Source organism: Phyllopteryx taeniolatus, chromosome 16 (genome assembly GCF_024500385.1).
Source record: "Phyllopteryx taeniolatus isolate TA_2022b chromosome 16, UOR_Ptae_1.2, whole genome shotgun sequence".
NCBI classification, from domain to species: domain Eukaryota; kingdom Metazoa; phylum Chordata; class Actinopteri; order Syngnathiformes; family Syngnathidae; genus Phyllopteryx; species Phyllopteryx taeniolatus.
In genome coordinates, this window is record NC_084517.1 from 17,442,463 (window position 1) to 17,465,910 (window position 23,448).

Below are 23,448 nucleotides of genomic sequence, written 5' to 3' on the forward strand. Positions count from 1 at the left end.
CGCTTGCACAGCAGTGTCGGCGGCGGCTGTGGCGGAAGGAGGAGGAGGAGGAGGAGGAGGGCGGGGGCTCGTGCTGTCGTGGGGGCTGGGCACTTGAACAATGGTGCTGGTCGAGGAACTGAAAGACAGCGAGGCGAGGAAGGTGCGGAAAGAAAAGGGGAAAGCGGAGGAGGCTGGCTCAGAGAAGGAGGTGGGGCTTGCGACTACTCAGGCAAGGACGCTGCAATGTCACACAAACACTGCAAGTCGCATTCGGATCCTCGGGAATGCTCAGTGAACAACATTAAGGCTGAGCACTCCATAAGAAAGCAATTGGAAGTTGCAGAATAGCGGAGAGTAACAGTCGAGGCTCTCCTCTGCTTACCTTTTATCTTGTATAATGTGGAGATCCTGACAAATGGCCACTTGTATTTTTCCCTTTTCAGTGTGGCCATAACACTTATTTGCAAAAACAAAAACAAAAAAATATTACTGACTTGTTTTAAACTACATTTTCAGTGTGCTGACCATTTATATCGATGATCGCGGGCGCCATCGTATTGGTCGTTGGAGACTTCAATCTTGCTCCTCTCTCTCATCTATTAACAGCTTCACATAACATGTGCAACAAGAGGGAATAAAACTCCTGTATGCTCACTGCCAATGTAAAGGGAGCTCTTGTATATTTTAATTAAAATGAATATTTCATTTAGTTACTTAGTATTATTATTTCAGTTATTGTCTTATTGTACAGCACTTTGTTACAGGTGTGGTTGTTGTTAAAGTGCTATAGAAATAAATTTGAGTGTAAAAAGTAGCATCTTTTTCTTAGGAAAAAAAAGTTGAAACATTACGAGGAGAAATAATTTTTTGGGGGTGGAAGTTTGTGAAGACTATGAAAATAAAGTATTTTTGTTTCAAGATAAGTAGTATCATTGTCAGATTTATATAAAAAAAAAAAGTCATAATAATACGAGAATTCAACACAATAACTCCCACAATCATTTAGTAATTTGTAAATAGATGACATCAGCTGACACCGGCTACATCCTGCCTCTGATCTGCCCCCACCATGTTGGTTCTCTCTATACAGAACAGCAACACTGTGAGGGTAAAAAACAACAAAAAAAGCCACTTTTTGCAGGCTTTTGTCTCCCATGTTTTACTACACCATTCATGCAGCAGCCTCACCGAGGACAGCTCGGGTACCTGCAGACGCTCTCCAGGGTGCTGAATAGTGGGCTAGGAGGAGGAGGAGGAGGAGGGAGGGCACGAGGAGGAGGGCTGCAGCATGGCTGTGTTCATTCTTAATAGGCAGCCATTGGTGGATGGCGGTGGGGGCCATGGAATGAGTTCATCTGGGGAGGAGGGACCATTGCAGTCCACTGACAGCTCATTCATTAGTCACTGTCGTTCGTCATTTGCATTTAAAAATATATACATTATATATTTATTTTTGATTGGAAATTGTCCATTGATGTGAATGGTCGTTTGTCTACATGTGCCCTGTGGTTGGCTGGCGACCAGTCCAGGGTGTAAACCGCCTCTCGCCCAAAGTCATCCGCCTCACCTGCCACCCTAATGAGGGTAAGCACCATTGACAATAGATGGAAATATGAATTCAAATATCCACTGTATCAATTTCGGCCCTGCTATTCTGAAATTTCCATTTTATTAATTCTACTCAAGAACACCCAATTACACTGTATCCTCGTAGAGGTCACATAAGACAACCTCCGGTTGTGGTCTACAGCGCCACCTACGGGTGTTGTCTCGCGAGAGCACCCCGTGATGACGTTTCTAGCCTCGTCGTCCTGATAGATGACGCTATCGTGCAGTTACACAATGTGACGTGACAACAAAAACAACTATTGTACAAATTTTTTGTTGTTCAGTTACACTTACACTCAATTTTTTGAAGCACGTGTTCCAGGGCTTCAAAACACTCTTTGTAATAACTATATAAATAAAATTATATATTATATATTATATATATAATATATATAATATATATTTTCTGGGGGGGGAAATAGTGTTAATATAATATATATAATATATATATAATATATTATATATATATATATATATTATATATATATATATATATATATATATATATATATATATATATATGTGTGTGTGTGTATGTGTGTGCGTGTGTGTGTGTATGTGTGTGCGTGATATATATATATATATATATATATATATATATATATATATGTGTGTGTGTATGTGTGTGCGTGTGTGTGTGTATGTGTGTGCGTGTGTGTGTGTGTGTTATTTTACACGTAATTGCCAAGCTCTTCAAACCGGTCAGGTGAGCTGTCTGGGCCATGCAAGTACTACGGCGGCCGAGATATCTCATACATTCCGCGAGCAGACCGGAAATACAACAAAACAACGTCGTTCAATGGAGGAGATGACACGTTTATTCATCCATCCATTTTCTGAACTGCTTCTCGTCACTAGGGTCGCGGGCGTGCTGGAGCCTATCCCAGCTGTCATCGGGCAGGAGGCGGGGTACACCCTGAACTGGTTGCCAGCCAATCGCAGGGCACATCCAAACAAACAACCATTCGCACTCACATTCACACCTACGGGCAATTTAGAGTCTCCAATTAATGCATGTTTTTGGGATGTGGGAGGAAACCATTCGATGTATATTTGTTTGCTTATTTATTATTAATTTTTTTTTAATAATTAGAAAGCAGTTAGCGTCTCTGCTCAAATTGTCCAACGAAGCGAAGTCGATTGAGAAACATTAGTATGAAACAGTTCGCGTCTCTGCTTATTCGCCAAAATACAAGGATAAGATGTTTCACAGTATTTTATTTCCAAGCAGTACCGGAAGTGGACGCATTACTCACGCCCGGCTTGACACTGGCTCGCCTCCCGGCCACTAGGAGGAACAAGGGATCCCGCCCGGCTTTCCCAGCGTGGAGTCGGAGGAGGAGGAAGCGCCCTCTCGCTCTTTCTCTCTTTCGCTCTGCTCCCCACAAAAATACACAACACCGGACGGGACGGGAAAGTACGAGAGCCCCCCCCCCCCCGCTCGTCTTCCGACGAGTTGCTGTTACATGGGGACACGCCATGACGTCCACAGCGAGCGAAAGGCGGGCGTTTGCTCACAAAATCAACCGGTGAGAAGTTATTGTTTGGCAGTGGCGCCGCCGCCGCGTCACCAGCTCTTTTGTAAGCTGTAGCTCAACTCAATTAGCTTATTATCGTCACGAGGCAGTGGAACGGGACAGTGTTTGGAGTTCGCGTTAAATAAATGGACTTAATAGGCCGCCGAAGTGTGCTTAGTTGGTGTCTCGTGCGAGTGTCTTTCAACTGTACAACTAAGCTAAGTTGCTAGTGTGACGTCATTTACTAGTGGCTAATTGTGACAGCGTTTTGTTTTGTGTTTTCCTCTCGGCTGACTAGACAGGCATGACATGTAGCAATCGAGCTGTCATCAAAGCAGCACAGCAGTGTGTGCTGAGCTATTTGCAGTTTCAGCTTCCCGTGCGCTAACCCTCGTTTGAGGGCTTTACCTGCAAATCACCTTATCTTCATTCCTATTTGAAGGGTTTGACTCGGGGCCCCAGCTTAACCTTTGCAGTCTTTTCCACAGAACAAAACGGAAGTCTCACTATTGATCCCACCACTTATTCCTGAGGAGTGTTTATCATTTTGGCCCCATCACATGAATGCATTTTGTCCAGCACTCTGCATAATCTTAGTACAGCACAGAGAGAGAGATGTTCCAGTTGGTGTATTGTTTCCTGCAGCATTCCCCGAACCCCGTCTCCCCGCGGCTGGACTTATTGTGTCTTGCCGGATGCAGGAAAGGGTGGGAAGTTATGTGCTGGCTATTGCCACTGTGGTTGATAGCTTTTCCCATTTCCTGATTTAACATGTAGGTGCACAGACCGAATTGCAGAAGCTTTTTGCACATCTTTTTAGGCAGGGGTTCCACAAAACGGGTCCTAGTTTTTGTTTTTTTGTTTTTTTGTTTTATTCCCGTTGGTGTTTGATTCATGCTTTTGTGATCAGTATGTACTGTATGACAGTAGTGTACATACTGTACACAAAGATTTATCTTGAGCTTGCTCCCACAATCCAAAAACATAGATGTTAGATTCATTAAAGAGGCTAAATAGCCCATATGTGTGCATGTGAGTGTGAATGGTTGTTTGTGCCCCTATTGGCAAGCGACCAGTCCAGGGTGTACGCCACCTCTCACCCAAAGTCAGCTGGGGTCTGCTCCAGCTCAGCCGTGAACCAAATGAGCACAATCCCTATAGAAAATGAATGAACGAATAGCTGAAAGCTCAAAAACTGAAGTGGTGGGAATAGATTGGTTAACATATGAGCCATATCTATGTAATCACAAGGCTTCTCGTTTGCAGCTGTCCGCGTGACACAAACTGCCAATTGCTGACTTTCTAGTAGCAGCTGCTTGCTGTCTGAGAGGATTGTGGTGAGGTTGTTTTTTCCCCCCTCTTTAAGCCTCTCATTTGCCGTTACTCCGTCAAAGAGACGAGACGGAGCTCTGGGTCTGTGCCCGTAAGCCAGCTCACCTCCTTTTTTGTGAGATGCGTCTGAATGTCCATTGACAATAGCTGTTGGCCGAGCATCATCTCGTCAAAACTGACAGAAGGCAGAAGAGAGACAGCATCAAAGCTTTCAGAGGAAAGAATTGGAAGGGTCCCTTGGATTATAATTTTAAAACCAATAGTCCAATAGTTTTGCTGTCTTGGAGCATTAAATAATGTTTTTATCAGTCTTGCGCATGTGTTAGCTACGAGAAAATATAATAATGCTTAAAATTTTGGCCTCTGTTCAAATAGATGCCAGGCCTCAGTTAAATGCATGATCCTTCTTCCACTTGAATTCAAACACCTTACCTCAAACAGTACTTTTTTTTTTTTTTAAGTCTAGGCTTGCTTTAACCAAGCAGGACACTTAGATTCACTTTCACAAAATGTCCTTAATTAACCATGTAGGTATGAATTATTAAGTATTATTTAGGAATTCCTCAGTTTACGATGGCCCTGTCATTCCATGTCTCAAGGTTACGGAGGCGCGCATTGAACTAGTTTACACAGCAGGGTCAGAATACTGGGTCACACAGCCCAAGAAGGCACACTCAGTTACCTCAGTGATTTTCATATTTATCTTAATTCTGGCTTTATTTCTGTATTAGCATAGGTTAGCAATAAACTACAACATGTTCCGACGTGTACTAATTTGTGTTATTTTGCTGCCGTATGAACGGAATTCTGTTTTGGACTGAGGACCTCCTGAATTGATAGATAGATGAGAATAATGTTGTCCAGAGGTGTCCATAGTGGAGATTTTAACAAATTATTATGCACATCAACATTTTGGTTCATGTGAGCGTAATTGAGTACGCCGCGTCGTTAGCGTTCCGCCGTGAGTGGGTAAGGAGGACGACGGTAACTGCATGATTTCCACATTCAGCTGGACACCATAGCAGTAGGACAGAGTGTGGCCATATTTTTATGGGAGTAATGTTTACAAATGTTCATCCCTTATGTTTCTCCCTTCTCAGGACCGTCGCCGCAGAGGTTCGGAAGCAAGTGTCCAGAGAGTACGGCTCGCCCCTCATGTCCAAAAAGCGAGGAACCGTCCACCATCCCGTGAGTCACCCCATATTTAACTTTGTTTACCTCTGGTTTTAAAAGCTGCAATTAGTGAGTCAATGGGTGGAGCTTTGGGAATTGTAGTTCAGAGAGAAAGACTAAAAATGTGCTATGACCGTATGTAAATGAAGCTTTTTTAATTTTTTTTATTATATATAAAGAGAGGATATGCCTGCATGAGCCTTGTTGTTTGATTAGCTTTTTGCACGGACGGATGCACGTTGGGATAATGCAGAATGAGGGTACTTACGTAAGATACCATGTTTATAGAAATATCTTTGTAAATGATGGAAGGGTGACACATTTTCTTAATGAACGCGACATTCATGGGTGAACACACCAGACATAGTTTACGGAATAGACATGGTTTATTCATCGCGGACTGCAAGGGAAAATGAGATAATCCAGAGTCATTTTGACATTAGTTTTGTTCATGTGATTTATAGACACTTGGCTGACCTCCCCTTTCCCCCTCTCCTCTACAGTTACCCCTGACGGAGGTAGTGGAACCGGTGGATTTTGAGGAATATGTGAGCAGTCACGCTCCCGGGGTGGAGCCCGGCCCCCTCAGACAGCTCATGGAGTTCCCCCAGGACGACCTGGAGCTCCACCACATGGACAAGGAGTGTACCACGCTGGAGCCTCCGCTGCCTGAGGAGGAAGAGTAAGCACACTACACTCCCACATCTCCTATTTTTCACTTTAGGGAGTTATTTTTATTGTAGTGGGGGACAAATGTAGGTATTGGAACAAAAACGTTTCTGTTTGTGACATTGAAGGAACCATAAATATCAAAGGCACGCTCTGCTTAAATATTGATATGTTTTTCTTACGCAGCGCACTGGATCCCAGAGTGAGAGATGCCTTGGCCGTCTACACAGATGACTGGCTTGTTATTCAGAGAAAGTAAGCGCCAGATGCACAGCAACCAGTTGAATGCTGTGTTTTAATAGTCTGCAGTGCCTTTTCAGCCCTGTTCAGTTGTCACCAGGGTAATCTTCGCTTCCTCTCCCCTTGTTAGATATCAGCGCTATAGCACCACACAGAGCCCGCACAGCTCAGAGCGACAGCGGGAGAGGCAACGAGGCCTGCTCAAACAGAACTTTGAACTGGATGAAGCCGCCGCCGCTGAGCGCCAAGAGGACCAGGTAGCTGACAGCCAGCCTGAAGTGCAAACACAAGCAGTGGCACGTTAGACATACACCTGTCACTTCATTAGCTACACTTGCACAATCTAATGAGATCTAATACAAGTGATCCAATTCAAGAGCTTTATCCAAAAAAAACTATGCCTTTACAAATATAAGCATTCACAATTTTGAAATGCTTTAAAGCAGACATTGTTCCCCCCCAACAATGTAAAACAATTTCCAGGTGTCTTAAGAACATATCTGTGATACGTTTTTGTGAAACTATCTCAAAGGTCAAGAATTATAGCAGGATTTACATACCCTATTTCTGTTAATGTTCAAACAAACGTACAATAATAAATATACTTTTTACGAAAAGATTCTTTTTCATTTTTGATGAACACTTAGGCCTATTATGTTGCTGTATTTTAATGTTGGTCATGATAGTGTTACTTGGAGAGCTAAGTCTTTTTTGGTGTAAAAAGTTGGAGAACCACAGAAGTATGTAATTCTTAACAAAAGCTAAGGTTGTTATCTGACACTAATCTGAGCATCCAGCAAAACCTGATGCAGCTCTTCTTACCTTTTGACTTTGACATGATAGCAGGGACGTCGCTCCCATTGGGGATGTGGCTGTTCGAACATTTACATTTAGTAGTTGGCTTTTGAAGACACTGTGCATTTGGTTTACAACTCCCTAAATAGAAAACATGTTTCCCGTCGAGCATGAGGAAAACTAGCATGGGAATGGGAATTTATTATTGGAACCTGGTTGCTCTGCTCAATAGCTTATTTTTATAGCACATGTAACCCAAAATATCTTAAACAGTTGGCAGATGACGGATCCTATCCTGCATCTGTTATCTACAAAACAAAGGCAGATTTTTTTCAGCCAGCTCTCACTGGATTGTGCAGGTGTACCTAATGATGTGACATACTATATACTATGATGTGACATACGTATTGGTCACATGACCTGACTAATTTGTGGCTGGATAAAGGAAAGGAAATTGGAGCCCGAGCACATTGTTCACTTCATCTTTCAACAACATCTGCAGTGAATTCTTGAGCAGAAACAACAATACATTTCACCTTTCTCCCTCCCCCACATCTCATGGATCAGGAGGACGCAAAGCGGCGGTCCGCTTCCATCGACGAGACGCCGCGGGGCAGCTGGGCCTCCAGTATCTTTGACCTGAAGAACTCCGCCCCCGACGTGCTCCTGCCATCCGTGCTGGAGCGCACGGGGCCCGAGGACATGGACTGCCGCAACACAGAGGCTCGCCTGCAGGGGCGCCACAGGGACCTTCTGGGCCTCTACCCGCCCCCCGACGAGGTTTGTGTCATTGTTGACTTTTGGGTCATTGATCCTGAGGAACATATTTTTCGAAGCGATAACCCTTCTGATTTTGCCAACGCAAAATGATTATGGTAGCTGACTCGACAGAAATAAACAGCAACAATTCTCAGTCGGTGGTTTTAATTTTTTGATGGATTATGGTGCATGCAAGAGCAAGAACCCTAGTGATTATAAATTATACAGGTGCATTTCAATAAATTTGAATTTCGTGCACACCTTAAAGTCTCTGTAAAGCGAAAATTAATCTTCTTAATTTGACATACCACAGAGAATAGTGCTGTTAACAGTCCTGTCAAATTTGAATAAGTATCGCCAAGTATATAAAATGAGGCTTTAAATCAAAGCCATTCTCGGCACTCCTAAACACTGTGGGTTTGTCATTTGTATGAAACCACGCCCTGCTCAACTCTCACACAAGTAACACTGCAACGGCCTGGAAAAATGGATGCTACTTTGTCTAGCATCTTTCTTATGCCTACACATAACTACAGAACATGTTTGACCCACAAAAATATATCCGTCAGACTTTTCTTTATTTTTTTATTATTATTATTTTTTTAATGCCCTCACTCTTCCACATTCTCTCTGTAATGTGCGCGCCCGACAACGATGCTCTCTGAAGCGACCACGCCAAACCAAAGTAATTAGAATGTTACTTCAGAAACAATCAAGGTGCTTTTTAAAATGGAAGATAGCAATTGGCCTTCTGAAAAGTATCTATAATGAGTTTCACTTTTTAAAATAAACTACTGAAATAAATGAACCTTTGTAAGATATTCTAGTTTTAGATGTGTGTCTGTATATGGGGCTGGGGCCCATTGCTCGTATTGTAATTCCACTGTTTGCTTTCCACTGTGTTCTCTTTTTCTCCTTCCAACCACTCTCTCTCCCTTTTTAATATGTGTACACATCATCTGTCTGCTGCCATGACACGTTGCCATGACGTCTGTGTGCGTGTGTATGGCAGGACGAGGCCGTGGAGCGCTGCTCCGTCCCCGAAGTACCCAAAGAACACTGTGGCCAGAGAATCATGGTCAAGTGTCTCTCTCTCAAGTGAGTGACATTTGCAGTCCGGCAGCTTCACCGACGTTATTTAATAAAGAGTCTAACCGTCATATTTATTTATTTCAGATTTGAGATAGAAATCGAACCAATATTTGGATCGCTTGCTTTGTATGATGTCAAGGAAAAGAAAAAGGTATAATTGTATTTTATCATTAGAATTGCATTAATTCAGTAAAACACTGAGCTCATACTGGCCTTATTGAATTTGGCCCTGCCTTAAAATGTCCTAAATGACCTTGTGGTTTACATCACTAAGTCAGAACTCAATTACATCTCCTCAGTGCGCATTTTCATTCCTGTTTTCCCATCTTCCCTGCAACCATTCCCGCGTATCTGGATCCCCTCTTCCCCTGACAGATTTCTGAGAATTTCTACTTCGACCTGAACTCTGATCAGATGAAAGGCCTTCTGAAGCCCCACACACCTCACATCGCCATTTCCACTCTGGCTCGCTCGGCCATTTTCTCAATCACATACCCGTCCGCTGATATCTTCTTGGTCATTAAGGTATTGGGGAAAAAAAAATAATTATGCAGAGTAATGCGAATCAATGCTGATGATTCCTTCATTGGCTCTTAAGTGAGCTGATGTGCTCTTTTGTGAGCCGTTTGAAGTGCCTCTCCCAATGACATTGGCCGTAAGTGCTTAATATGAATGCTTCTCCTCTTGCAGCTTGAGAAGGTTCTTCAGCAAGGAGACATCGGAGAGTGCTGTGAACCCTACATGGTCATGAAAGAATCTGACTCTTCTAAGGTAATGGATGCTTCACAGTGATCATGACCTGCAGCCGGAATGCACATTGGAACGCTTTTACCGTCCCAATTGCTCAATTATGTGTGTCTGGATGCAATATTTACCAACTGACTGACCTTTGCAAATATTGTAGGGTTTTTATTGCATCGCTTTAAATTGTTTGTGATGTAATGACTACGTCTGTCTGACTACAGCACAAAGAGAAGCTGGAGAAACTGCGATTGCAGGCAGAGCAGTCTTGTAGTCGTCTTGGCTGCTTCCGCATGCCTTTTGCCTGGACGGCCATTCACCTTTTCAACATCGTCAGTAGCGTGGGAGGTCTGGACCGCTTGGACCCCGACTCCGACTCTGGTACTGCACCAGACTTTAGGTGATGGGCTCGAATATCAAATATGTGGTTTCATCATCATCTGACTTCTCCCCCTGCTGCCAGAGCGCAAAGGCCACGGCACGTGGAACGAGAGGAAGAAGAAGGGATTCGAGCGGATGAGTGTTGGCGACGACATGTGCAACTTTGCCACTTTCCGTCCGGCAACGCTGACCGTCACTAACTTTTTTAAACAGGTTGAATATTTAGATTACTTGACGCATACTGCAATGTAATAATAATTTTTTTCCATGAATTTTTACAGGAGGTCCACGTTTTACGACAACCTTGAAATGTCGGAACATTTCAAGGTTGTGAACATCACGCAATTAACTGGTTTGCGCAACGGTGTAAGAATACACATCATACGGCACAAGAGGCAATGCTCAGTTACTGCCGTACTTAGTGTTTTTCATTGGATTGTTTTATATTTATGGCCTAGAAGAGTTTTTTATACAAATATTTTACCATTTTTATGACTTTACCTCTGTGTTAGTGTAGGATAGTGATGGTTGGAAGGTGATTTCTGTAAAGTTTCCAGTAAATTTCAAAGGGAGATTAAGCTGGTATCACATTCAAGCATGAATATAAATATTTTGTCATAAATCACAAGTAGACCTCTGTATAAAATAGATAGCTTTATATAGATAGCATTACAGTACCTTAATGGTAAAAAAAAAAAAAATCACTTCACTCAAGCGGCAGTATAGCCGAAGCTTGCTCCTACCTCAAATTTTGTCTCCGTACAAAGTTAAAAAAATTAATACAGGCTCTTAGCTTGAAAAACAAAGTTGGGTCACTCATTCACTTACATGAAATCAGATTGTTTTAGTCAGGATTATAGTAAAATAATTCCCCCCCCAACTATATTTAAGTTTACTGGTAAACTCCAACCTTCAATTTTGGAAATGTGTGTTTTTTTCCCTTCAAATCAGTTAATTCCAGAGGAAAGTTTCCAACTTTAAAAGGTCCCGGAATTACTTAGCCCTATTAGTAATTCCCGCTTGGATACAAATTCAGGACATAACTCTGTTGGAGGGTCCTCTGTACTGAGCGACTTGTATTGGATGTCCATTCTTAAGACATTACAGTAAAAAAAAAAAAAAAAAATGCAAATGTGTAATACAATCATGTAAGGATTATTACATATTTGTCAATAATTTAAAAAGATTGCTTTTAGCACCACCACCATCATTGTAGTTGTTTTTTGCCATTGCTCCACCCTGAGTCCCAATTGTGATGCTTAATGAAGGAGGGAGACAGGCTGAGTGACGAAGATTTATACAAGTTTCTGGCAGACATGCGCAGACCGTCGTCTGTTCTGCGGCGACTAAGGCCTGTCACAGGTGAACTTTAAAGTAGCTTTTATGCAATTATTCCTTGAATTTATTCAGTGAACGAGGTCTCATTTTTCTGTCTCTCACTTCTTTTGCACCACAGCCCAGTTAAAAATCGACATCTCCCCGGCGCCGGACTCTCCTCATTACTGTCTGTCACCCGAGCTGCTCCACGTGAAGCCCTATCCCGACCTGCGGGTTCGCCCCACCAAAGAAGTGCTGGAATTCCCTGCTCGCTATGTGTATGCACCGCATACCACCTACAGGTGTGCATTGCCGTACCACATTCCCTGTTGTAGTTAAACAGTCGATCATTTTAATTATTTAGTTTTTGTGTGTGTGTGTGGGAAAGAAATTCTCAGTTTAACACATTTTATTAAAATCCTCTTTTTGTACCAATGAAAATACAAATAATTTAAATATAACACTTTTAATAATTAAATGTGACTATACAGTAAAGCAAGCAAAATACTTACTGTAGCGTTGCATGAGAAACAACAACAACAAACAACATAATAGTGTGCCATGTATAGATAGCATTTAACTGGTGAAAAGGAGTGCTGTGATGGTTCAGTGCTGATGACGTCGATCATCCTTTGAAATTTCATAGCGCTTCACTCTGGAAGAAGGGAAACGAAACAAAATGAAACCAACTGAAGCCTAATGACAATGTGATTATGTTGGGACTCACCATCCTCTGCAGCGTGGAGAGCTGCTCAGCGTGCTTGTCAATCTTCTGCTTTTGAAACTGGGTCAAATGCAACAGACCTTTCAAGATACTGGCATTCAAGGCAGCTCGCTCCTGAAATCAGTGAAGCCAATAAAGATAACAGATAAGCCTTGCAGTGAGTCCCGCCCTACTTACAAAAAGCTGTCAAAAGTGTGACAGGAAAAGTTCAGCTTACCTGCAGCTCTTTGATGCTAGTGGGGAATGTACCGTTGAGATAGGCCTCTAAGCTTTTTACTTTTGTCTGAAGAACCGCCTCTTCCCGCTCAATGTTAGCCAGCTGACCCTCTCTCATCTTGGTCTGAATCTCTTGCTTGAAGGTCTGATCCTATCAAAAGAGCATCTGCACGTATTATCCTCAATCGCCCAGATTGGTCCTTGTGAAACTGCAAGGTTACTTCCATGCACGTCCACAGAGTTGGATCCATACACTCAACAGTCACAACATTAGGTACACCTTCGCAATCAAATGACAAACATCCAAGAGCTGTAGTTATGCTCTGGAATTTTGGTATCCTATTCAAGCATAAATATAAACGTTTTGTTTTGTCATAAGCAGACATTTGTAAGTATAATTTTTTGTTTTTAATGAAATCATTCTTCTATTGAAGAACAAAAACATGAATGTTGAGTTAAATATTACTTATCCCCCAGACCCAACTCATTGAAAAATCAACAATACACCCCCATTAAAAAAATGTTAACAAAGACCCAAAATCTTAAATGAAAAAGTCTAGATTGTAGAAATCATCTGTGCATGTGATTGAGTGATGGACATTTCCTATGGGGGGGTGTGGTTTCAATAGCATCTAAAATGTATTTTCTTAAACCTTATTTAAGTTTGCTATTGATAGCCAACCTTCAATTTAGAAAACTCCTGGCTTATCCCAGTAAATTCCTGTTAATTGCCAAGAAACGTTGCCAATTTTGCAACCCTATTTATTGTCTGTCAAGAATTGTTTCTACTCTTTAACCCCATTCATACAGCTAAATAATGTCCATCTGTTTTCTTTAAAGCTTATCCTCATTAGAGTCGCAGGTGACCTGGAGAACTATCCCAGGTGACTTGGGGTAAGAGGTGTGGAACACCCTGAGCAGCTCACCAACCGATTTCAGTAGCTAAATTGTTTAACCGCATTATTAGACTTATCTCTTATCCATTATCTATGTAAAGGTAGCGTTTCTATGCTTTTATATTTGATCTCATTAAATTGGGTATGTACACCTAAAAAAGTGTCAGCTAATTTTTTTAAATAAAAAAGTGAAGCTAATTTCTTCTTTTACAGAGGAAAACCAAGTTGCCAAAACACAAGTTCAAGAGGCGGTAAAAGGACTTTGTCTCATCGGTTTTCAGATATACATGTCCATGATCTGGTTTTATCTTTTGTGACATGCTGCTGTGCCTAGTCCCATGTGATAACGATCATTTACTGTAACGGCACGCACAGCATCTCATGTTTCCTTACCTGCAGCAGCTGTATCACTCCCTTAATCTGTCTCTCCACCTCAGCGGCCTGCGCCGTCTGCTCACCAATCTGCATGAGAGCACCCTCGCGCTGCTTCAAAGTGTGCAGTATTTTAGTCAGCTTGCTTTCGGTGCTTTCGTACAAATCGTTGAGGGACTCGCCCAACTGAATGACGCCAAACATGAGCACGTTGACGTCCTCCTGTGGGGCGACGCTGTTCGCTGTCTTTTGCGGCCGCTTGACGGGACCTGGGTGAACGGCTCCGAGACTCCCGGCCAAATAAAGCAAGCACAGGCTCCAGATCATCCCGTTTGATAGCAGTCGCCGGCAGACTCAGTGTAGCTTTATCTTGTTTCACTTTGTCGATCAAAAGGTGGTGATTTTCCCCCCGCTCAGGGACAATGTCCTGATTTCAAAGTAAGACAACCAGTACAATAAACAATTCAGCAATTGTGGATGTGTCTCACTGGGATACCGACTGGAAGGTGAAGTATGAGGGCAGCTAGCGAGCCTTATATTTGATGTGTACATGCAAGAATTGGTCAAACATTAGCTCAGTTGTTGTCTGTTCCAAGGTCTTGACCTTGGTCTTAATGACCTTCCTTAAAATGAAACCGCTCGCATTGGGTTGGGTTGAAAATGTGACATATATTTGAAATTTTACACTTTTATTTTTGATTCACAAGATGATATTTAGGATATCTAATTTGAAATTAATGTGTAGCTGCAGGGTCAGTAAACACTTATGTGAGGGGAGGGGCGGGGAGAGGGGGGGGGGGACGACTCAAAATCAGCTGTTTCAAAATATGGCCAGAAGTTACCTCTAATGTTTGAAGTGGCCAGGGTACGGTCACTTTCACTAAGCACAGTCAATTCTAGGTCACACTACTGCTGTGTGTTTTGCTGAATATAAGTATTCAATCAGTGTTTTGCTACACCTCTCTGTACAAAATATTAATTTAATTAAATTACAGCTTTGCCATCTGTCCCATTTTTGCCTGTCAGGAACCTGCTCTACGTTTACCCACAAAGTCTGAACTTCAGCAGCCGCCAGGGCTCGGTGAGGAACATCGCCGTGAAAGTTCAGTTCATGGCGGCAGAGGACCCCAGCCAAGCTTTGCCGGTGAGTCACCGCCTTTCTCGTCGACATGAGAGAATGAAATTCCCATCGCAAAAGACAGCTGGAGGGCAATGCAATATCATATACACGTCTTTACTGGAAGAGCTTCAAAGTGGGGAAAGAAGGTGGCATGAAGGAAAGTTTAATGACGTTTAGTAAGCTGTGTGAAGATGGATTAGTTTACTTGGCACACAAACTTGAATTGAAACCCCTATACTTAGAAGACAAGCTGTGTCCCTTCTAAGTATGCGCCATTTTAAGCCTGTGTGAGAACCTACTTTGTTGGTGGGTTGTTGTTTTAGCTCTACCCGATATAATAAACTGGGAAGTGCAGGTATAAACTCCCTTTTCACACAGTTATGGACACTAATGAGATTTTCTATATTTTGGTTACCATATTTAGCTAAAAGACAATGCATTAGAAAGACCTCCCCAGTGTCATGCATTGCAGATTTACACCACTTCAAACTACACCCACAAAATTAAACACATTTATACTTTTCTGACATTGTGAGTTAAAATAGAGCATGTATTGATATTGAGCGATTTGGTTGCTGATGCTGTGTGATGTGTGCCATCTATTGATCTTTAAAAGTATTCTACTGTTGTGTGTTTGTGCAGGTCATCTTTGGGAAGTCGAGTTGTGCTGAGTTCATGAAAGAGGCATTCACCCCCATCATCTACCACAACAAGTATAATGCCTTTCCTTCCTGTTTCTTAAACTCCCCTCCTCACGCTTGTTGAATTCCCTTCAGAGTTCCTTGGCTAAGCTGAGTATTTAACTTCCCCCTCCTTCCCTCAGGTCTCCTGAGTTCTACGAGGAGATGAAGCTGAAAATTCCTGCCAACCTCACAGACAACCACCATCTTCTCTTTACCTTTTACCACATCAGCTGCCAGACCAAACAGAACACTCCTCTTGAGACTCCTGTGGGCTACACTGTGAGAAACCTCAACCCAGACTCACTGTACTGTTTGATGGTTCCCTCCTTAGCCTGGCCGTCAGTAAGAAACGGATCTCCTTCTCTTTCCGCCCGCAGTGGATCCCTTTAATGCACCACGGACGACTGCGCACGGGCTCTTTCAGTTTGCCCGTCTCTGTAGAGAAGCCCCCGCCCAGCTACTCTGTGCTCACCCCCGATGTGAGTGTGTTTGACAAGAATAACAAATATCACCGCGAACGCTCAGTATGCAACTTGACTGAGTTAAATGGGTCGCGTGTCACTCTGGCAGGTTCAGCTGCCAGGCATGAAGTGGGTGGATAATCACAAAGGTGTGTTCAACGTGGAGGTGACAGCAATGTCCTCAGTGCACACACAGGTACACAAATATCACTTTTACCTTTCTGTTTCTGTTTTTACTTGTCTGTGAGTATGAAACATGCATGGGGTTTCTAGTCAGCTCTGTAGTGGGAAGTTGGCAGTAGAACTGAGTGCGACTCTTGTTTGAATCCTTTAAATTATGATGAGTGCTTATTGCCAGCAAATGAGAGTGGGTGTCACAATTTCCATTTGTTTATTGAAAAGGAGCATTTGCTCTCAGAATTGTAATCTTCTTAGTGTTTTGTTTCTCCTCTTGCCGCCTCCTACGTCAAATATTAAATGATAGGTTGAGTAGAAATTGTTTTCCACATAACGTATACTTAAGGCATCTATAAATCATCGAGATACAGTATCGCTATCCTCAGTAATAGCTTTGTCAATTGCAGATTAAGTGTTAAACTTAATGATGATGTGGTCCATGATATGACATTTCCTGGATTTGTTTTAATTTTTAAAAAAAAATGCATTCTCATACACAAGTGGGTGAAAGCACAATTGTTGAGTGCCGTTGCTCTACTTAGTGGGGATTTTACCCCCATGTTGAGAGAACAACAACCTGCTAGAGGATTTGATCCAGCCTGCCATACATTTCTAAAAATAAAACCTCAAAGAACTGTTATTTAAAAAAATCCTTTAGCCCCCAAATGCTCATCATAACATATTTGCTTGATTTTATTTGCATCATCCATCCATTTTCTATAGTGCTTGTCCTCATTAGGGCCACAAATTTGGGTAAGAGGTGGGGTACACACTGGACTGGTCACCTGTCAATCTCAGGGTACATATAGACAGACAAGCATTCACACTCACATTCGCACTTATGGCCAATTTTGAGTCTTCATTGAACCTAACGTGTGCTTTTTGGACATATGAGGAAGCAGGAGTACCTGGAGGTAACTCAAGCCTAAATCTGCACCCCTAACGTCAGAACTCTGAGATGGATCAGCACATCCATCAGCGCATTGTTCTGCTTCTGTCAAAAAAAAATGTTTTAATTAAATAACTAATGCCCATCGCAACCACGGATCCACACATGTACGGATATTAAGCCAACAGCAGTTTTGCCTTAGGGCCAGATGGCTCCATACTGGGGGGGGGGGGGGGGAGAAATCCAATTAAAAAATTTCCTTGTATTTATGATTTTGGATTAATTTCCTTATTTGGATTAATTTCCTTAGTCTGTGTGGTTCGTTGGATCATTTCGTCATATTTTTCCTCCCTTTAGTATGGCCCTCGAAATAAAAAATGGACCCTACTGGGAAAAAAGTTTCACACCTGCTTTAGGCAAAACAAATGATACATTTGTCAAAATTGTTGAGGTTTTAAGGACAACGATACACATACAACAAATAAAACTGTCACGTATGTTCTGGATATAAAACAATGTAAGATGTTTATTGTCATATGCTCAGTAAAAACACAAAGGTAGCACCGAGCAATGGAAGTCTTAATTTGCTAGTCTAGTCTTAATGTGAAAATGATTATAAATCCAAAGAAAATTTAAGTGAGATGTACACTATTTAAATGCGTGCCTTCTATAATATCTAAATAGTAATATATCCCCCAGGACCCCCACCTGGACAAGTTCTTTACTTTAGTCTACGTGCTGGAGGAGTACACCTTCCCCTTCCGCCTCAAGGACGTCATCATCACCGAGGCCAACATGGAAGGCGAGCTGAAGGCCAGCATGGCCGCACTGAGGGGAGCACTGCTGGACACCTACGTTAGGTTCCTACACCAGCTGCTCAACAAACTCATTCAGCTTATCATCTACCCTCCGGTCATTGCAGGTCAAATTGGTGAGTGCGTGTTAACATTGAACTCTGGTACCACAGCTTTAGTTGATTTTTGTTTCCTCGTGAGCCATGTGTGCAATTTATCCCACCGCGACAATAATTATTGTTCTTGGCTCGTCCGCAGTAAATCTTGGCCGCGCTGCCTTTGAAGCCATGGCTCTTTTGGTCAACCAGATCCACAAGAATCTGGAGGGCAACCAGGACCAGCATGGACGCAACAACCTGCTGGCGTCCTACATTTATTACTGCTTCCGCCTGCCAACTGCTGAGCCAGCAATGCTGCCGCCAAGTAAACTGTTAAATCCAAGAAAGAAAAATAAGAGTCATATCATTGGACAAAACTTTTCTGCTCGTTTACATCAGCCAAGTGACACGTCTTTTCCCGCCATTTCCGCCAGCAGCTGGCACTCTATCCTATGAGATGCCGTTGCAGTACGCCACCTTCTCCAGAGCGACGGGCCGCCCCAGCAGCCTTAACCTTGCTCGCTCAAAAAGTATAAGCAACTCAGACCCCGACTTGGCCAGCACTCCGGTTTCTCCTGACGAAGAAGTGCAAAGGATAATCGGCAGCAAGGTACCTTACTTTTATTTGGTCAATAATTCTTGATGACTCATGTTAAGCCTTTTTTTCCCCCATTTATTGATTCATTTTCACTTTTATTTTCTGTCCCATAGATTGTTTTGACTGTCTATGACTCATTTCTTGGTTGTCATAATGTATTCTTTATATATTTAAAAGAAAACCAAGATACATTTTATGTTGGTGTGTCATTTTCACTGGCTGTTTTTGGAATTCTGCAATTACTGTTCTGCTTTGCCTTAATTCTTTCCAGCAGAGTCAGTTAGCAATTATGTTGAATTACGTCATTTAATGTCAATTACGCTTTGTGCTTCTCTGTGTTTGTGTAGCTCCAGTCTTTGTTTCCCCCCTTCCTTGCTTTCAGTTGCTATTGTTCTCCAATTTTCGCTTTTATGGCAATTACCAAACAATTATTCACTGTGTCCTTGCCTCCTGCCACACTGTCTGCGTGTGTCTGTGCGTGTGTATTCTTGTGTCAGGGCATTGATCGCTCCCACTCCTGGGTAAACTCGGCTTGTGCCCCCGGGGGCTCCAGGGCTGTACTACGTCGGAACCCCAACTCCAACTGTGAGCTCAAGCAGGTGCAGAAGCTCGCTCGACCTTCCCACCACCCGCTTCCATTGCGGTTTAGAGCTGCACGACTCCTTTAGATTTTTTTTTTAGATTTTTAGATTTTAGATTTTTTTTTTTTTTTTTTATAGAATTTTTGATTTTTTTTTTTTTTAGATTTTATATCATAGATGATGTAGAACCACATGAACGGATTGATCAAATAATATCATGTATGGTGTGTACACATCCTGCATTGATGTTCCCTAATGTTCTGCCCTTTTAGTCATGACATGTAGGCATAGCTAAGACAGAGGATTTAGAGGGGCTCTCATCTGTTAGCAAAAACAAACAAGTGTTCTTAGATTTTTCGTGCAGCCCTTAATTTGGTGGATTATCTCTTAGCAATCCTTTCCTATCTCTGTGCTCCACAGGTTGCTTCTCATTCTGCATGCTGCATCCCACCTGCTTTTGTCATTATTTCTCTGTTGCTTCCCGAACTGCTTTTTGCATTCTTGCATGTCACACGTGTAGTTCCATTTGTCACACCCACTTTGTCCTCATCTGTATCTGTATGTGTATGTATGTATGTATGTATATGTGTGTGTGTGTGTGTGTGTGTGTGTATATATATATATATATATATATGTATATATATATGTGTGTGTGTGTGTTCACCTCACCATCACGCCAAGTTAGGCAACCGATCGCAGCAACAATCGCATGTCTGCCATTCTGGACAGCGTGGCCTCATTTTTGGTCCCTGCGAGGCAGTTTACAAAAAAGGTAAAATGCGTCTACCAAACCAATTCATCAAGTCTTTGTGTTTCATCAACTCTTTATTTGATTAACAATCCTCATTATCATTCTTTACACGCCTGTTCTAATTAATTTAGTATTTTTTGTTGGGCATGAATTCCGCTCATTAGGTTTATCCTTACGTTCTCTAAAACCTGCTATGTCTCGATCAATGTCTAGCTGCTCCACGAAGAGCTGGCTCTACAGTGGGTCGTCAGCACCAGCAGTGTGAGGGAAGCGGCACTGCAGCAGGCCTGGTTCTTCTTCCAGCTCATGGTCGGCAAACATTTGAGATGGCGTTCTTCCCGCAGAGGGAAAGTGACATTATCACAGACCTTCTGTTGTTTGCAGACAAAAAGCATGGCGCAGCATTTGTTCCTCACTTCGAAATTGGACATTCCCCGGCGGCAGCGCTTCCCAGACCGCTTTGTGGATGACATTGCTGCGCTTGTCTGTGCCATCAGTGCAGACATTGCCAGCCGATACCACAAGGTAGAAAGGACAGAGTTAATCTAGCAAAATAAACTTGCAAACGTATGTTTTAGCATTGTTTATCCATCTATCCCATTTTTATTTATTTATTTATTTTTTTTCTTTGTTTCTTCACGGTCAGGATGTGGAGCTTGTGGAGAGGTTAAATAGCAGTCTGGCCTTCTTCCTCAATGATCTGTTGTCTCTCATGGACCGAGGCTTTGTGTTCAACCTCATCCGCTCCTACTACAAACAGGTGGGTACCTGTTGCGCCTCGCTGTTGTATTTCAATACAGATGCGCCCATGCCTTTAGTCATAGCGCTTTTGAAACAACCTTGTATCTTAGATTGGCAACAAGTTGCACATGACACCGAACCCTAGCTCTCTGAATGCTCTGCGGATGGACTTTATGCGAATCATTTGCAGTCACGAGCACTACGTTGTCCTCAACCTGCCTTGCTCCACTCTCAGCCCTCCGGCGTCGCCTTCCCCCTCCACGTCCTCCACCACCTCACAGGTATTTGAATTAGGTACACCTGCACCTAATGTAGGATCAAAATCTTTGCCTTGACAAATATCGGCGTTTTGGAGACTGGTACAGAAAGATGTATTTTGGGTGCAATGTTATTAGGAGCAACACATGTAGATAGGTAATAATAACAATACTTACAGGCATATTTTCTTTATCCTCTGCGGAGAACGACTAATATTACTGACGTACAGAGGAGCTGAGACCGTCTCCATGTACAATATTTCTGTATGTCTGTATTACACTGCCCCCAGTTGGATAAGGCACACACCAGATGGCGCAGCACAATGTCCATTAAATTGAAGCAAAAAATGTGGTCAAAACAGTTTAATTTCTCTACATTGTATTTAATTATGTCATTACTGGATGTTTTCATAAAGTAGAATATTATAGAGTGCTATTTTTCATATTAAAAAAATACATCACAAACATTTTTTGCCGTTTAATGTTTTGGGGAGGCTGGAACGGATTGTTATTTCCATTCATTTTGATAGGGAAAAATAATTTGCGATACGAGTGTTTTGAGTTATGAGCGTCGTCCCGGAACAAATTAAACCCATATCTCAGACTGTTTCGATCAAAACAGCTCTCGTTTTGGATCTCTAAAATATCTCTATCAAATGACTGAGTGTGTTAAATGATAATATTTATCTGTCATGTTTGCTCTCCTCTCATTTTTGCCTTGGTGTTGTATGTGCAGAGTTCAGCATTTTCCAATATGGTGCAAGACCAAGGCGTGGCGACCATGTTTGAGCTCTCTGTCCCATTTCGGCAACAGCACTTCCTGTCTGGCCTGCTGCTCATTGAGCTGGCGCTCATACTTGATCCTGAAGGAGAAGGGTAGCCTATGATTTGTTGCCTCATCAAGAGCAATTATTATTTATGTGTAGCTTGAATATTACATGTTTTTCTTTTTTTTTAACCCCTGCAGGGTTTTTTTCCTTCATAAAAAAGCTATTTGCGCAGTTCACTCCCTGCTGTGCAGCCACGATTCCGATCCGCGCTACAGCGACCCTCAAGTCAGAGCTCACGTCGCTCAGCTGTACCTGCCCCTCCTCCCCATCGTCACGGAGGCCCTGCATCAGCTTCATGACTTTTCGGGTCAGCAACCGCTTTTTGGAGATCTGTTCAAAATGTCCACCTCCTCAAGATTCACAAGCTTTATTGCCAGCAGTACGGCACCTGAGAGAGCTTTTCTCATTTCTTTGCAGACTCCACGCCGTCTCGAGTCCGCCATGCCCACGCCAACGATGCTGACATAGACGGTAGCAGCACTATCAGTCAGTCTGTTGCCATGGCGATTGCCGGCTCCCCATTGCCGCATGCCAAGGTTAACCCGTTTGCAATTCCCACAGTGGTGAGACTACACTACAGACGTCTCTTGTAAAACCACATTTGCAGTTCTATTATTTTCACATGCTTCTTTGAGGAAATCTTCACTTTAATTCGGTTACTACACTGTCTTCCCCAGGCCGGGCGTCAGGGCAGCTCTCTGTCTGCCGAGTGCAGCCGAACTCTCCTGGTGTGCTTCCTTTGGGTGCTGAAGAATGCAGACGCTGCTCTCCTGGAGCGCTGGGTATCAGATCTGTCAGTGCAGCAAATCAACCGCCTGTTGGATCTTTTGCATCTCTGCATCTCCTGCTTTGAATACAAGGTTTACAAGAAGCGAACTACAATGACTGAATTCCCACGTCACTACATCCAGATGCTTAATTCCTCTGATTTCTTGTGCTCACAGGGCAAGAAGGCTCTGGAGAGGATCAACAGCCTGACGTTTAAGAAGTCTCAGGACATGAAGGCCCGTCTGGAGGAGGCCATTCTCGGTACCATAGGTGCTCGTCAGGAGATGGTGCGCCGTTGCCGAGGTAAAAGATAGCGTGAGAGTACAGCACAGTATGCATGTGTCAGGTATGTTTATGGAGTGTGTTCATGGAAATTGCGATGTGTTTACGCATGTAGAGAGGAGTCCCTATGGCAGCCAGGAAAACGTCAGGTGGAGAAAAAACGTCACTCACTGGAGACAAAACACAGACAGGGTCGACAAGTATGTTTGCTCTTTGCATACATTGACAACAAATAATAGCGAGTACCCACATTTATGGCTCTACATTTGCATAGTTGCACATTTTTAGGGGAACCATATCCTCCTATTTTTTGAAAAACTCAACCATTTGCTGTTTTTGTACTCAGGCCAAGGAAATGAAAGGATTGCTTTGTCGCTATCTTGTTGTTGTTAGGCTTAATTGATTGATTTTTTTTCAGCTATGTTTGACATGTTCTGTTTTGTTTGCGGTCCTTCAATACACCTCAACCACACAGTCAAAATGAAATTTGTTTTTTGCCTCTCTCACAATGCAGCTACTAATAGCCCGTGTAGTCTTCTTTGCTGTTACTGTTCGCTGATATTCCCTTACTTTATTTTTGTGTTTAAATACCACAAAATGAGTT

General features: G+C 42.7%; 2 protein-coding genes across 17 annotated transcripts in view; one reads left to right on the forward strand and one right to left on the reverse strand.

Annotated features, from left to right (window-relative positions):
• Positions 1-2,884: 2,884 nt before the first annotated feature.
• LOC133465744 (dedicator of cytokinesis protein 6-like) overlaps positions 2,885-23,448 on the forward strand; it is a 31,326-nt gene continuing 10,762 nt past the window's right edge. For 2 of the 16 annotated variants that reach the window (XM_061748811.1, XM_061748813.1), the window contains exons 1-34: positions 2,896-3,119; positions 5,540-5,627; positions 6,116-6,294; positions 6,468-6,536; positions 6,652-6,778; positions 7,884-8,096; positions 9,088-9,173; positions 9,252-9,318; positions 9,543-9,692; positions 9,858-9,938; positions 10,133-10,289; positions 10,372-10,502; positions 11,558-11,651; positions 11,746-11,908; positions 14,841-14,958; positions 15,577-15,647; positions 15,758-15,896; positions 15,995-16,096; positions 16,188-16,274; positions 17,844-18,075; positions 18,197-18,361; positions 18,471-18,646; positions 18,982-19,233; positions 19,901-19,987; positions 20,180-20,275; positions 20,351-20,491; positions 20,613-20,726; positions 20,818-20,988; positions 21,701-21,840; positions 21,932-22,101; positions 22,212-22,357; positions 22,472-22,654; positions 22,739-22,865; positions 22,960-23,044. In XM_061748811.1, coding sequence (XP_061604795.1) covers positions 3,070-3,119; positions 5,540-5,627; positions 6,116-6,294; positions 6,468-6,536; positions 6,652-6,778; positions 7,884-8,096; positions 9,088-9,173; positions 9,252-9,318; positions 9,543-9,692; positions 9,858-9,938; positions 10,133-10,289; positions 10,372-10,502; positions 11,558-11,651; positions 11,746-11,908; positions 14,841-14,958; positions 15,577-15,647; positions 15,758-15,896; positions 15,995-16,096; positions 16,188-16,274; positions 17,844-18,075; positions 18,197-18,361; positions 18,471-18,646; positions 18,982-19,233; positions 19,901-19,987; positions 20,180-20,275; positions 20,351-20,491; positions 20,613-20,726; positions 20,818-20,988; positions 21,701-21,840; positions 21,932-22,101; positions 22,212-22,357; positions 22,472-22,654; positions 22,739-22,865; positions 22,960-23,044 — 4,457 coding nt within the window. In that variant the 5' untranslated portion in view covers positions 2,896-3,069. Of the gene's footprint in view, positions 3,120-5,539; positions 5,628-6,115; positions 6,295-6,467; positions 6,537-6,651; positions 6,779-7,883; positions 8,097-9,087; positions 9,174-9,251; positions 9,319-9,542; positions 9,693-9,857; positions 9,939-10,132; positions 10,290-10,371; positions 10,503-11,557; positions 11,652-11,745; positions 11,909-14,840; positions 14,959-15,576; positions 15,648-15,757; positions 15,897-15,994; positions 16,097-16,187; positions 16,275-17,843; positions 18,076-18,196; positions 18,362-18,470; positions 18,647-18,981; positions 19,234-19,896; positions 19,988-20,179; positions 20,276-20,350; positions 20,492-20,612; positions 20,727-20,817; positions 20,989-21,700; positions 21,841-21,931; positions 22,102-22,211; positions 22,358-22,471; positions 22,655-22,738; positions 22,866-22,959; positions 23,045-23,448 lie in introns of those variants that run through there. The other 14 variants (XM_061748815.1, XM_061748817.1, XM_061748816.1 and 11 more) reach the window with 9 other exon arrangements.
• angptl8 (angiopoietin like 8) lies at positions 12,163-14,141 on the reverse strand. The gene is made up of 4 exons (XM_061748825.1): positions 13,836-14,141; positions 12,548-12,697; positions 12,334-12,444; positions 12,163-12,261 (listed from the first exon to the last, which is right to left on the reverse strand). The coding sequence occupies exons 1-4, from the start codon at positions 14,139-14,141 to the stop codon at positions 12,247-12,249; spliced, it is 582 nt and encodes a 193-aa protein (XP_061604809.1). The 3' UTR covers positions 12,163-12,246.

Coding starts and splice junctions, on each gene's coding strand:
- angptl8 (XM_061748825.1), bottom strand. CDS start 14,141: ATGATCTGGAGCCTGTGCTTGCTTTATTTGGCCGGGAGTCTCGGAGCC. Junction 12,698..13,835: donor GAGTGATACAGCTGCTGCAG/GTAAGGAAACAT, acceptor CTCTTTTGATAG/GATCAGACCTTCAAGCAAGA. Junction 12,445..12,547: donor CTAGCATCAAAGAGCTGCAG/GTAAGCTGAACT, acceptor CACTGATTTCAG/GAGCGAGCTGCCTTGAATGC.